Genomic DNA, 16263 nt, shown 5'->3' with positions numbered 1-16263 from the left:
CATTTAAACAATGTTCACCAAAAGCTAAAAACAGGAAACTATAATCAATATTTTTCATCCTAATATTTGACTACTTATGCTAACCAAGGTGAATGCTGATAAACATTTCATCCAGTTGTTTGACATCATGTAAATTAGAAATGAAGACTTTTAAAACTAATATAATTATTGTAGATATATTTAATCACATATTTTGATGCTGCTTTCAGTATTTGGAAAATTTCCAACTAGTGAAATGAATAGAGATATTTCAAGTATGTCTTTCTATTTTAGTTGTAGGAAGGGTGTTTTGAAAGTCTTAGGTTATTGTACCTGTTTCCAAAATAACAACTATATAATTTTAAATAGTTCATGTTGCTACTCTGTGCCTCAGATTTCTCATCAGACTATCAGGGCTAATATAATTTATTGTTTTTGAAGGGAGTTAAATAAAATAGCATGTGTAGAAGTTCTTTGAAAATAAAATGCAATTTATAAATATATCATACAATCTTAATAACCTTGTAAGATATTAGTTGCAGTATTTGTAAATTTCACTACCACAAAAATCTCAGTTCTATGATATAATTATTCAATAAATAATATAAACCGAAGTGAGTTTTAAGCTCCAGCTAAAATCCATACTATTGAAATTCAAGAATAAACCTAGCATTGTAGTTGTTAGCCTTAGTGGTTGTGCTTGTATATTAAAAAAACTTCAAAAATGATAAGAAACTTTTAAGGGAAAATGTGTCGAAAGAGATAAAACTTTTTATTTACAAGTTACTTAGAGATACTTAATACTCAGTATGGTAAATAACTCAGTTCTTTCTAATTGAAACCAAGTTTTGCTGTTGTACATACATTGGCACAGTAAAGTTTTAAGCCTAGATGTTGGATACTTTCAACAAACTGTTATTTCATGCATATATATGATTTGTAAAACAGACAAAGAAGAGAAAAAAGATAAAAATTCTATGTAGAAAATAGAATTTTATAACTACATTTTACAGAATATTCCAAGAGATATCATTGGTCATTTTATTATTTTGAAAATATTACTTATTAAACAACTAAAAAACGTTAAAGCCTGATATAATCTTCAACATTTGAAAGGATAACTATTGAAAAATATGTAGAACAAAAATTCCATCTCAATGTCATTGATACCACTTATACTGTTGAACAAGTATTATATGAGGTATTGAACATTGCACATAATTATACACTTAGGATTTGACATTGTAGCTAAACCAGTTGTTCAAGGCCACTAAAATACTGAAAGAGGATTAAGATTATTAACAGTGGGGAGGAAAAAAGAACTTTAACAGCCCTTCTAACTCAAATCTGGAAATGGTGATTTCACTCAAAAGAATGTCACAGCTACTAAGAATTTTCAGTAATTCACAACAAAAAACAAGACATCCACCTCTAGTTTTTTATCTTCTCTATAATATGAATCCAGTGGTGACATGGTACATGTTTTGTACCATGCACAGTAGTGTGATATTTATTATAGATATGTCTCAGACTCATCCCTGAAGGATTATGTGATGAGTACTAATTGAATTTCATTACTTCTGATAGGTGGGATGACTCATAGATTTTATACAAAGCATTACTATGCCTTATTAACACCACATAGAGTACTTAAAAGTCATGTGTTTTAATTGAATGAAGTGCTGGAAAATTTAGGTGTAAATATATATTACCTGCTAAAAAGATAAAATTCAATTTTAGGTGATACTCATTCCATGAATTAGGAACTACAAACTTACAATAAATCAATGACTCCGGTTTCTAAAATAACTGTTTTTCCCCCAGTGTGCACTGACTATTAGAGTTACAATATTTTCTTTCAGTGATTTGCAAGAAGATTTGGAGGAGTGGAAAACCTCAGGAAAATAGAAAGTGGTCCACAAACATTTGACTTATGTACAGTAGTTGTATTGGTAGTTTATAATGATAAACAAAATGTGTCAATTTGGAGTATCTGAGCAATGTTTGGAGAGCTGGCCTACTGGGTGAGAAATCATTAATAAACACTTGTGTTACATAACACAAAGCCACAAAAAGGGTGGTCAATGCCAAAGAAAAAGCTTTGCTCAAGAAAAGTAACTTTTCTTCTTAATTGATGGCACAACTGGCATCAAAGGTCATTGCAGGCTAATAGACCCTCTTGAGGTATGGTTGCTTAATGGAGGATTAGATTCACACAGACACAAAACCAACATACAGAGAGAGTTTTGAACTCTCGGGACCACCCAACATGAGAAGGAAAACCAAACAAGATGAAAAATAAATATTTTTGCAGCACTAACAATTACTAAATATGCACAATTGTTTTATGCAACAGGAAGTTGGACAAAAAGGATGACAAAATCTATATTTGGAAAGTGAGGTGGCCACTTACTTAGGAGAATTAGAACAATGTTGAGTTTATACATAAATTTTGTTTGAATTCATTTTTATGTAGTAGAATAGACAATTGTTCAGGAAGTAGATGACAAAGATCCGCAACAGTTGAGAAATTTAGTCAGGAAATTGTCAGGAACGACAGTGTTGAGATAAATTCTTTTCAGCCTTTTCTAAGATTGCATTAGTTTATAAAAAGAGATAAATTTTCTTTGATCTGAAGAGATTCTTTGCAGAAGTGCAGTGTACCACATACTATATACATATGGGGCTTCCCTATGTACATATACATATGCATACACTATCGATATGCCTTTTTAAATGTATACACAGATTTAACTCAAAGAAAATGAGTTAGCAATAGAGTAATCATTGCAAGACAATCCAAGTGCTGAAATAAGTGACACTGATCACTTAAAGGGCTATTTTACTTCTTACAATGCCCAAGACTAAGAATATAATTCCCTTTCTTTAGTGTTTCTTTCATTGCAACACTGATTGTCATAGATAATCTTTGTGCTTTTGCATAATGCCCATCCTGGAGGTAACATATATTCACATACAGCATTGGACATTTTAAATAAGCATGCTGAAACACAGGCAGGACCATACAACCATGCACAAATTATTCTGAATACGTGTTTCCAAACTTACTGCAACACCAACATGCATCACTATCATATTTGGTCCTGGAGAGCAAGGAATGTACAGCTGAAGCAATCATGGCTAGTTTCACTTGCAAGAGTTTCTTTAGAGAAGGACACCCAGTAGAGAAACAAAACAGAATGAATGAAGCGCACACACACACACACACACACACACACTCCCCCAAAACCAACAATTAAAAAAAATTTCCTCCCACACGTTAACACTGAAAATCTGGCCATTCTCCATGTAGCATATTTTCCTCATTCCACAGAAAGCAGGTCTTCTCACAAAATTCTGAGCTGACTGGTGTATGACATATACTAGTGTCTCAGAGCTTTTCCTAACCATTGGAAAAGCTCGTCTTGGTAAAGCATTTTCCAGCGCACGTTGGCTTCCACTGTTTCCACCGCTCTGGAGAAAGAAGCAGCAGCTACTCCATCATAGCTCTTCATAAAGTTCTTTAGCTGGAAATAGACATTTTAACATGGTAAATATGCATCTCTTAACATGAACTCATGTCCAATATATGCAAGCAAGAATCCATTTGAAACAATGTGCCACAGTCACTGAAGGAGGTATATTTATTATGTGGAGCGGGTTTAGTAATGAAACACGACAGAACAGAGTGTATCCATTGGGTGTGATTTCTTTTGGAACTGAAAGAAAAAAAACTGAGTGGACGTTACAGTTTAAATAACCCCAAATTCAGCTTCTTGTTTCATAAATAACTATTAAAACAGACATGTTTTTCTTTTCATCATAGGTTGAAGGGACTGTGACAAAGTTGAGTTCTAATTACAAAGCATATCCAATAGACAGAACAGCTTTAAACACTGAATATAAGGATGAAAGCTCAATTTTTTTTGTTTATTTGTAGAGAGAAGATATTTTTTATCTTCTCCAAATAAGCATGATGAGGACAAGCATTATAATGGCAAGGAATTACCCACGTTATTGGGTGGTGGGGAAAAAGTAATGATGATATAAAAACGGGATGATTAAATGGCATTGCAACAACCTGAATAACTACATATAGAAAGAATGAAGCAGGAATGTAGTCTCATTTAGCTAGAGAATTTGTGACTTAATTAAAATAAGTTATAAGTTTTAAAAGTTTTGTCCTAATTTTTATGGAAATAAGATTTTCTCTACAGAGTTCACACACTTTAGGAGTGCTCGAGGATTTTATCTCATGATCCAATACTAGCAGTTTTTCTTTCCAGTTGATATGTCTTAAGAAACTGGCAACCACCCAACAATTGTGGTGCTAATAGACAAATGTGAAAACTCAGCTTGCAACACAGAAACATTATGTGGCGTCATTAGTGTGGGGTGTGATTCATTTACACGGTGGGCGCCACATGGAAGATAAGCCAGGAGGGAAAGGCAGTGCGTGAAGATGGAAGGAGAACGGGAACGGGGGAGGAGGGAGTATTTAAAATGGACTTAATTCTACCCTTTGAATTAATCTAAAAATCAGTTCACGGATATCGTGGTTCGTTTATGACAGGGTTATTTTGTTCACATGGTACTGATGGTTTTTCTCAAATTTTGTCCTCTACTTTCTTGCAAACCCATGTCCCAGTGCGTTAGCAATGGATAACCATATCTCAGAGCTATACACTTTACAAGAGTTCAAAAAGCTTTGATAACAAACCTGTAATATTTTATAAGATCCAATGTATAACAAAGATTTATCAGTTATATCCTTGTAACGAACTTAACATTTGACCAAATTCACACATACAAAGGAAAGAAGAAGAAGGGAAGGGATTGGGATTTATTGAATAGCTCCAATATCATGGCATACATATGGTGCTGTGTATGCTGTGCCATACACATGTACCTGTAACATGTATACCTATATATGAAAGAAGTCTAATGGAAGTACTTGAGTCATATTTTAAAATTCTAGCTGATTAATCCAATAATTCATTTGTATTTATATATTTATGTTCAGACTCATTCAGTCTATAGCCCTAAAGCAGCAAATAATAAATTTTGATCTAAGTTTTGCATTTTGTTTTTCAATTTATTACAAAAACATGTACATTACATATGTACGAGGTCTGACAATTAAGTTCACAAATTTGTCGCTAACCTTTTTTGGTATCAGAGGGATTATTGATTATGAATTTGTACCAACTGGACAAACAGTTAACCAAATTTACTATTTGGAAGTGCTGAAAAGGCTGTGTGAAAAAGTCAGACGACCTGAACATTTTGGCAACAATTCATGGCTGTTGCATCACAACAGCTCTGTCTGTGAGGGAGGTTTTAGCCAGTAAACAAATAACTATATTGGAACACCCTCCCTACTCACCGGATCTGCTCCCCAATGACTAAGGTGTACTAGGCGCTGGCATTGATGCATAGCTCCCCAAGGGAAGTACTTGGAAGATGACTGTAGTGATATTCAGCAATGAAGTGTGTAACACCTTTTTTTTTATAATTTTATTTTTTTAATTTATTGGGGTGACAATTGTTAGTAAAATTACATAGATTTCCGGTGTGCAATTCTGTATCACATCATCTATAAATCACACTGTGTGTAACACTTTTTTGTTAATGCATTCGCGAACTTAATTGTCCAACCTCGTACATAACAGTGGCATTATTTACATAATATATGTCAATCAGGAAAACAATGCATCTACCCCTTTAAAACATGTTCTGCTTTATTACATAGTTTCCTAGGCAGTCACTGAATATGCCAGATAGTAAAAATGACCCTTCAGCCACTTTGATTCTGTGGAGCATGCTCTTAGCCTCTTGATGAGATAGCAAGCCAGCCTGAACACATGAAGTAAAACTCTTAAGTCTTCCTCAAAGGCAAACTATGGATTTGAATATGAATGTGCTATTTACACAATAGTAGGTCAGACTATCTTGCAAGAAGATTCATTTCTTAAATCACTATTTTGGTACACGAAATACTGCACTCAGAGAGCCTGAGGTGACTCACATGAATCTTACAAATAGCTTATTCATCAGAATACATCTGGCCCACTTTCCATAGTTGGCACAAATTGATCTTATGCTCTGTATTCCTCCACAGCTCTTCTGGCAAAGAGGTGGGCAGAGCAGCCCTCTAACTGGTCCTAGGGTGTGAACACAGCGTCTTCCAGACCCTGTCTCACTAGAGGCCATGGGGTAGATGGAAGACTTTTGGCATTCCAGTTTGCTTATTTCTGCATCTCCTTGGTAGGTTTTCTGCTGTTGTTAGTTTTTATTGTCGTGTTTCCTAAATATGCATGTGATCTTATGCTTTTATTTGAACGTGTTGTAAGTTTAGATATTTTTATAAAATAACATTTAGTAAGATGTCAGAGTTGTTTGTGTTCCCTGTTCTTCACAGCATAAAATTTCTAGACATGTTTGTTAGTTTCTCTATTAAAAAAAAAACACATTTTAACATTTATAAAACTCTTATATTAGGGTACCTTAGATCCTAAACATCACAAAATAAGCTATTTGTACTGTAAATAGCAAAACATAATATACCTTAGTGACCATATCAATGAATTGGATTAGCTATTGTCCTTATATGAGATTTGTCTTTTCACATTAAAACTGTACATGGGACGTCTGGGGCATGTGATCTATATTCTTCCACAACTGTGTTGTATGTTAGGTTCAAGAGGCAGCAAAATGACTGCAGAGAAGGACTGCTTCATGGACATTAGTATGGAAAAATGGCAAGGGCCCCTGAGGTTCCATATGGTGGGGCTTCCATTAGTTTAAAATTAAGGAAATAGTGGACTGTCTCATGGAGAAATAGTCTTCAAATTGCTAGAGCCATGGAATTCAAGGAAATTGCCAGTTTCAGTTTCTAGAATGCAGTTTTGGGGATGGAACCATGGCACAATATAAGTATCTCTACTTCAGTAAGTAGAGCTGAAGCTGGTGGGGACCATTCAAATCTCATGAGTTTTCAGAATTCATAAAGATGCTGATTCCTTTCTGATCTACTAACTGTTGAAATAAGAATATGCTACATCCAAAGGCAGCACATTGGGTTTTCTGCTTACAAGGATGATTGGTTACAGGAGAACGACATTGAAATTTCCTCAGCCCCTTTATATTTATGGAAGGGAGTTATCAGCAGTACCAGTTAAACCCCCATCCCACCTAACAAGAGTGGCCCCCAGTCCTACCGTGGACTAGATAATGACAGTAGAGGAAAGCCTCAGGCCACAGTTGTTAAACTAGAAATGTCAGAGCCAGCAGCTGTGTCCTGATGGAATTCATCCCTCCTGCCACCGAGATCCTCTATTGTGAAGTTAGCTGCTTTGTGCATAATGGAGTAAAAGTCACAACTCAGTTTCAGTTCTGAAACTGCACCTTTCATTATAGGGATATGTTGGAACATTTCAAATGGAAATTAAATCAAGTGTAAAAAATGAAATATATAAGTGAAATATGTAAAACCAAACGGTCAGTTATCTGAGAAAATCAATTAAATGTCCATTTAAAAGATGTTTGTTTGTTTTTTCCCATGGCCTGGGTATCACTGAAACAAGGAAAATAGGAAAGACACAAAGAGTTAGAGGATAGAAGTAGAGGAAAAGGGACAAGAAAGAATCAGGGAGGAGGGGGGGGGAAGGGAAAGAAAACAGGAAAGAAGCTGGGAGAAGGCAGGCAGCAATAAGGAAGAGAGAGGAGGGAAGAGATTTTTCACTTCCGCACTCACTTCAACGGCTGCGCAGGTCGTGACTAAATGAGTCTTTCACTCCCAAGTTATTGAATGTAAAATCATGAAATTAAAAGGACTTCATTTAAATACAGAGTAAACGGGAAGCAATCATTAATTTAATGATCTTTCTGCTTCGTATGGATATGAAAATAGTCCTTCCCATTTAGCTTCTTTTATTAAAAAATATAGTGAAACATGTGCTGGGGCTTTCAAAACTAAATCCTTCAGGGTTGGGAACACATGTAGCAGGGATAAAAACTGAATTTCAAATAATTACAATGAGAGACTTAGCTTAGCTTAGCTCATGGTGTGAAAGAATCCAAGTTAGCGCGTGGGGAATGATCATACAAAATTGAGCAATAGCAGAAGATATTAAGGATGGTGCCAGGGTGGGTGCTTCTGGAGGACTTGCTGCTCAATGTGATTAGCTCTGTGTCACAGCATCGAGCGTTCATGCCATCAGTGAACACTGAGGAAACCGTGGCTCAGTGACAAATCTTAGCTAGATTTTATAATGGAGGAGAGCAGGAGGTGAAAGAGAGAGAGATGTTTGGAGCCCCACTCATCATTTAAAAGTATCTATATTTTGTTCCTTCCTCCTACTTACTTACCCTTTCCCATTTCACACCTCTCTCTACTAGAGATGTAGGTAGTCAAAACAGTAGCTGGTTCCCAGAGAAATAAACCAGAGAAAAAAGGAAATATTAGATACTCCACAAAATGGATACTTGTGCTAAAAATGAAGTGTATGTTCATTAATGAAATTCTTTAGTGATTGTACCAAGCAGAATTTTAAAACAAATTATTAATCTCAATATACATTGTCAGATACACTCATTTCCAACATATGAATTCATTCCATTCAACGGACTGGATAGCATGAAGCACTATTACCACATCCAGTTATCCATTCTCTGTATGGACCCAAGCACAAAGGAATGAGACTCAAGTTCTGTACCTCAACCTCAACCTTGGTCTTCTGTATCCAAATACTCAAGTCATTGTGACAGGATAATTTTATTGTTTCAAGGATCCTAAACTGGGTTCACAGAATCAGCTGATGAGCAGTTAATTGTACCCAAGATATCTGGAGTGGATTTGGAATCCTCCAGTTTGAGAATCTTTATATTCAAACACTTCTCCCAGGCATTTAATGTTTAATATGTTAAAATTACCTTAAGAATGAATTGAGTAAAGACTTTAGCATGTGTGTATGTGTGTGTATGTGTGTGTGTGTGTGTGTGTGTGTTAAACAAATGGGTATGAATCTGTTGGAAAGAAATGGTTGAAGTAAATGTATAATTTCACATGTTTATGAAAGTAAAGCATTAGAACTCATCTTAAAATATTTACCTCTTTGAGTTCACCTTCAGTATTAAGAAATTCTGTAACTCCACTGATAAGTTTGGAATTCATAAATAATGCCTCTCCATACCTCAAAAGATAAAAAAAAAAGTTTTAATGTTAATACAGGCATTAATTTAAGAAATAATACAATAAAGATTTTTCGGAATCTTTCGCAAGGGTTCCATTTGACTGGTGCAGTCTTGATGCCGTTAAGATCTCGGAGCATTTAAGGTCATTCCTCTAAGGGAGTCAGAGAAGTGCCAAAGAGCTGTGTCTGTGGGATACCAGTACAGGCCACCTGATTTGGCTCACAATTTTTAAGAGAGGTCTAAGTTGTAGTAAGTTAAAAACAAAAACAAAACGAAACAACAAACCTTCTAAAATTAGATTTAGGAATTGCTATTATATTCCCAATCCAAGACCCGAGGAGGAACTATTTTTAAAACTTTTCAACTTTAAAGTTACCTAGCTCATTATAAGGGAACATAATCCCAACAAAGGAAACAGGACTGCAAGACAAATTTGGGCATTGTCAGATGTCACACAGATCCTTTGGTCTGGTCAGTCGTAATTGACATCGGCAGTCTCTTTTCATGCTTACAAACAGCCAAATTTCTTAAAAATGCTTCTAAAAATATTAGCTTTTTTTTAATGTAGGTAGTAAAATAAAATATCAAATTGTTCACTTGAATTGCATAATCCTTCTACTACAAGCATAATTCCTTGACTCACGGACCAAGGTAAGGAACAATTTGTGTCTGTGAGTTAGAAAGATTTCTCATTTAATTGACTTGTCTCCACTGTGCTAACAATACCTATCACAGGCTATCATACTCTTTGAATTAAGAAAAGTACACCAACAATAAGATTTAGAGTTTTTGGAAGCAGAGGTCCAGCCACCGTTACAGTGAGTTTTGTAATGTTGCTCTTACTTGTGGGACCTTAAGTAATTTAGTTTTTGAAGCCTCAGTTTCCTCATCTGTAAAATGAGGGAACTAAACTGGACAACTGTCATAATTTGTTATAATTCTAACATGTAACTATTCCATGGGAAAATGTTACCTAAATAAAATAAACAGGCATTCGATAATAATAATATAAGTAATCATTAGTAATCACCCTGTAGTTACAGATATGGCTTACTGTCTAGGAATAAAAATAATCCCCAGAGTGTTTTGCTCATACTTTGCTTACACTCATGTGAGGATGAATAAGGCACAATTCCTTCCTTGAAGGTATTACACTATCTAGAATTGTAAGCAAATAATTTCCATTTATTGTGATTAAATGTGCTGATTATACAATTATACACCTTGTTCAGAGAAGGTCTCTGTAGCTGTGGGATCTTGGGAAACGATTCAGGGAGATGGTGGCATATAGATTGAGTAGGGAGTAGTTCCGAACATCAAGGAAGAAAGTAATTTCAGGCAGAGGACCAACATAAACAAAGGCAAGAAGGTCTGAAACAACATGGTGTGTGCAGACAACTACAAGCATTTGGTATTAAGAATGTATGAATTGTGAAGCGAGGAATAGCAGAATAAAAGATTGAGGGGTCAGTCAGAGGACTTATTAGGGAGCTTAGATTGTCAGTGTGGCACAGAATCATTGAAGTTTTTACTTCAGGAGAATGGCACTTTTTTACAGAGTGATTCTTGGAACAAAGGGAAAAGGGGTATGTGTGTGTGTGTGTGTGTGTGTGTGTGTGTGTGTGTGTGTGTGTGTGTGTGTTGGACATAATTATAGAGGCAGGGAGACAGAGGCTGTTGTTAAGTGTAGTGGAAAGAGGTAGGAACCTGCACTAGGGGCAGTGGTAGCAGGAAAGAGAAATAATTCAGGAAACATTTAGGAACTGTTAAATTGACAAGCCCTCAAGCCTAATTATTGCATATAGCAAGGGAAAACAAAAGCCATATGTAGATTTCCAGATGTCTGGGTTGAACAATTGGTGAATAGTCATATTGTTTGCTGAGAAAAAGAAGACAAGAGGAGAATGATAGGTTTAGCTTTGCAGGTACTCCTCAGTAGGGGATCACCACAGGTCACGATCTATTATAGGGCGATACACAGGTTAAACATCTGAGTTAGAGATACAGATTTGAGAGTGATTGAAACCATCGGAATATATGACAAGTGAGAATCTGCAGGGCAGGAAGTAAGGAGAGCCGTGGACAGCACCCCCATGACCTCAAATGTTCAAGGATTGACCGAGGAGTAGGAGTAGATAAAGACAATTCTATTTGTCAAGATAAACACAGCCCTATCTATAGATACGGTAAAACCTCAACCTTTCTACCTTTTGATTAGAGATCATGAACTCTGAGACAAAACAGGCATATCAAGAACTAAACATCTCTTGGTAGGGACTAAACTATATATACATTACATTGAACTCTGATCTACAAAATCACTCCTTAAAGAAACTCAGTGTGGTCGTAAATATTTAATATTCTTTATAATGAGCATAATGAGCTGTATACATTAATTTCATCTTGTGTCTGACTATTCACTATGTTATGTGCATGACAACAAAGCACGTTCTAATCTTCCAATCATTCAAATTTCTGAGTTGAAAATACAAAAAAGCCAATGTACTTCCTAGAAATATCAGTGCTTTCTGACAATAAAATATCTGTAGCTAGAAATGGGTTTTAATATGACACATCCATTCAAATTGAACTCTTTATATGAGAGAAACTGATAAAGTGCACGCTTTAAAAATAAAGTTTGTATTTCCATTTTTTAAGAGACAGAACAGATCTACACACTATTTGGGGACATTTAATTTAAGAATGGGCATCATTTACATGCTCTATAATAAATTTAATTTTAAAATGGCATTGAGATTATCAGAGCACTAAATTAACATTTATTATAATATATTTAAATATATCATAAAATATGTTCTATAACTGAGGCTGAAGGGTTCTCACCATGAAACAAGATGGCTCAGGAATGAATTCAACTGCCTACTAGAAGTATACAATGATGTGAATATTCCTTCCTATATCATGGTTTTATTTTAGGTGTTTTATAATTTTGTAGTTAAAAGAAATTTAAAACAATTCTACAGGAGTAATTAAGGTTGTGTTGTTATAATACCAGTAGATCTGATTTATAAATATATTTCTTTTTTATAATGCATTCAGGACATAGGTGTTTTATGATACAATTTCTTCAACATTGGACAGTTTGATAGATTTTTCCAGGGACGTTGCACTGCTGAAACTTTCACTCCTTACATTTCCATATATAATTACAGTTATCAATTTTAATAAATGAATAATTTTATAAAATTGTTAAAAGAATTATGACTTTCACAGGAGTGGCAACACCCATCTTGGTTGACTATTTTAAAATCTAATTCTATCATGTGGACCTTTATTTGAACACAAAAAGTTGGGCTTTTATCTCTCATATGTCACCTTTAATTTACTCACTTAAGTAGAAATGACTGAACTCATATCTACCTGGTATTTAATATTTTCCACTTATCTCTGAAAAACTTCCAGGCCAGGTCCCGGCCATGTGGATTTCGTGCTACATGGATTATCACATCGATTGCATCTTGATCCAGCACCACCTCAGAATTCAGTGACAGATTCAGAAGCCTTTAAGGATAGAATTGTGGGGAAATTTTTAGTCAAACAACTTAAACATTTGTATAAAAGTACATGATTTAATTTATCATATTCCTCAAGAGAATAGTCCAGTGTAAACTTTATTAATGCAAATTGATCAATAGAATAATTTTCTGGTTATTAAAGAAGAAAGATCAAATTCATAGTATGTTAATTAATATATTAATTACATTCCGAAATTTCTGAAATAAATCTTGTAGATGGAGAAGTCACAATTCTGGTTTGGTGATGCAAATGTACTTTAAAAATTATTTACAGTAAATACTTCCTTTTATATTGACATATTGTCTAACATGTGTGAATAAAAGTATATAACAAATGAGTTAGAAACAAAGTTATAGCTTTCAAGTCACCTAGCTTTAGTCATGTTCACAGATCAATTTTGCTTAGCTCTAGGCAGATATATTTCATAGTAACTAGCATATATTCAAGGAAATAAAATCAACTTCAGAACAGTTTGATAAACAGAGAATGTTTTCATTACACAAGTAAATTTAGAACATTAATAGACCCACCTATTTAATAAATTCCTGTCATCACTGCAAGTTAAGGCTTCCAATAATATTTTCTTCTCAGAAACTGCCGTGGTGGAGTGGAATTTCATCCATATGAACTCCCAGACATCCTCATCTAGCAGTGAAACTCCTGTACAGTACACGATGTCTCTAACATTTAGTGGTATTCTAAAGAAGCAACCCATGGTGGTGTTCTGTTAATTAAAAGCTCCATAGTATTTAAAATAAAGACATTTGCTTTACTACAGTCAGTTTTTAAAAGATGGTTTTGTTAATTAGATTTTACCTGAAAGAGAATAATACTATATAGTAACAATACTAAAAAATATTGGTGACTGAATGAATAAAATAATGCATTCTATTTAAAAGTAGTTTTGAATGCAGCATTTGTTTTCACTCTCAAAACTATGCATATATTTAAACAAACAAAAAAAGGAACATAAGAACTTAAGAAACCAATAAAAATAAGGTGCTTTATATTTTCACCAAAATGAATATACTTATCAACCAAAGATTTTGCTCTCACAATGATAAACCCAAGAATGACAAGAAAGCACTGGTTGAAAAGACTAATTTGGGTAAAACAGAAACATTTTCTCCTAAATTATTGGAAAATTTTTTTCTAAAATTATTTTCCTCAAATAGTTCTCTAAATTTTGGAGATTATTATACAGATAATAAACAAATAAAATATAAATAGTAAATTTTGAGGAAGCAAAATGTTCTTTTTCCCTATGTTTATAAAGGTGACTATAAAAATAGACTAGATTTCGACTTTGATTCCAAAATAAATGTCACAGCAGAAAACTGTTAGTGGACTTAAACAGTCTTGGCTATTTCTAAGCTGTAAATTCTCATGTGTACTGTGCCATAGCAAATTTTTACTAAACATTGTTCTTTCAAGTTTCAGTCTATACCTATTTAAAAAACTTAATTTTCTAAAAGAACACTCCAATATTTTTTAAAAAAGTTAAAAATGCATTTCTGCTTTGTACAATATTCTGTAATCTATTATTAACATTTCTCATTTATAATTTGAATGTGGCTAATAATAAGAAATGCTTTCTCTGGATAACAAGATAAATCAATCCCTTGTGAAGATTTAGGACTTTGATAGTTAAAACACTGCTATAGTTAAAGGAGTATTTGGAAAACTGGAGAAACTGTCAAAGAATTATCAGTAAGATGATCGTCATTTTGTTCTGTTAAGCAGGTAAGTAGGGCTACAATCAGGATACAGAGAACTGTGCATCAGGGTACCAGATGTGTAGAGTTGTTAGATGTTTCATACAAATTTATGGTTCCCATAAATGGCTAAAACTGTGTTATTCTGTCTTTTCTTGCAAGAAATTAAAGTGTTTGGAAAAAAATTACTTTAACTTTGCTAACTGAAACCTTTTCTCTCTGCGGTATTAGAAGGCAAACATTTTGTTTGTTTGTTTGATTTGTTTGATTTTTTAAGGAAACAAAAGGAATACAGACATCAGAAGACACCAGCAAAGAGTTGCACGTCTTTCTGCTGTCTTCCCTCTTCGCCCTGGAGCCCCATGAAAATAGTACCAACAATAATTTCCCAAGGTTGGTGCAACCTTCTCTCTGTTCTGTATATGACTGTTGGCCACACAGTACATCTGAAATCACTAAGGAAAACATTGCCACCACATTTTGAAGAATGTGTGAATCCTGGTAGATACAACATAAGATTACAAAGATGCCTCCATGTTTACTAACTGCAATAAGAAAGCTAAACAATCTAGAAAAGAGGATGAGTCTTTGCTTCCAAAAATTGCAGGCTATAGAGCACAACACTGTCTTATTGTCATGACTTTAGCCAAGAGATCAATATAAAAATATACGAGATATAATAATAATATGTTTATTATAATCATCAACTCTTCGATCATGGCATATTTTCTTAATGTTAGACATAATAGTTACAGGTTACTTTCTAAGAGAAATTCATTAAGCTATTAATATACCAAAGAGAGTACAGGAATAGGGCCCACTGAATTAGGTTTGTTACTGTCTATGAAACCAGTCCCCATTATCAATGATTTCAAGTAGAAAAAACAGACAGAAATATAGAAGAGGGAAAAAAAGTAAAAGGGTAAAGCAGGTATTAAACTATGTTCCGTAGAACTAACTCGAATGCCATATACTATAATTACTAGCAACAGTCCATATTTTTGTTATTCAGTGATTGTTACTGGTAGATGCTGACCTGTGTAAGACGCATATACAAATGACTAAATGGATTGGCCTGGTGAAAGCCCTGGGCACTGGCTAAAGGGGCATCACAGATAAAAAATAACACTTTTATGCAATACTATGTTTCAGGGTACCCATCTTATTTTATTTAGTCTATATAATAAGATCATGATGTGTCTATTTTAAACTTCTTTTTGCAAGAGAGGGAACTCTGTTCCAAGGGAGGGTATTATGCACAATAACAGCTATCCAGCAAGTTGAGAACTAGGATGATCTGCACGTGTAAGTCATTCTTATTTTTACTAGCTTAGAGATGGCTAATGACAATGAAAATAAGGTATATTTATTTCTATTATTAGTAATACTCAAATAATTGTCACTGAATTCTGATTTTTGTTCTTCAATCAAATGCCATCTGATAAAAAGTAAAAACAAAAAAAAGTTTTAAATAAAAATATACTCTGAGTGGGCTGCAAAGTAATATCAATGGATCTAACCTATAATTCTCTTAGTGCTGAACTGGCCACAGATGTCACCTCTAACCTCTTTTTAAATTATTTATATATATATATATATATACACACATACGTGTGTATGTGTATATATATATATATTTTATCCACAGTATAATCAGTCATCTTTCAGACATATTCAATATTGGCAAGACTGTTTTTCCAACTATAAGTATTCATTCTGTTCTTTGAAGTGATCTTTGTGAAAACGCAGCCACTGGGTAACCGAAAGGACATAGGCTAGCAGAGTATTTAAGGAGCTGCTGTATGGCCAGCTGGTCATCCACAGAGGAAGCAGAAGA

General features: G+C 34.3%; 1 protein-coding gene across 1 annotated transcript in view; it reads right to left on the bottom strand.

Annotated features, from left to right (window-relative positions):
* Positions 1 to 727: 727 nt before the first annotated feature.
* The window catches only part of TRHDE (thyrotropin releasing hormone degrading enzyme), a 358378-nt gene continuing 342842 nt past the window's right edge, over positions 728 to 16263 (bottom strand). The window contains 4 exon segments of the mRNA XM_033118026.1: positions 728 to 3506; positions 9092 to 9173; positions 12556 to 12696; positions 13242 to 13409. Of these exon segments, the coding sequence (XP_032973917.1) occupies positions 3363 to 3506; positions 9092 to 9173; positions 12556 to 12696; positions 13242 to 13409 (535 nt within the window). The 3' untranslated portion in view covers positions 728 to 3362.

The sequence above is a fragment of the Rhinolophus ferrumequinum genome, chromosome 10 (genome assembly GCF_004115265.2).
Source record: "Rhinolophus ferrumequinum isolate MPI-CBG mRhiFer1 chromosome 10, mRhiFer1_v1.p, whole genome shotgun sequence".
NCBI classification, from domain to species: domain Eukaryota; kingdom Metazoa; phylum Chordata; class Mammalia; order Chiroptera; family Rhinolophidae; genus Rhinolophus; species Rhinolophus ferrumequinum.
This window is presented reverse-complemented; position numbering and strand designations above follow the sequence as displayed.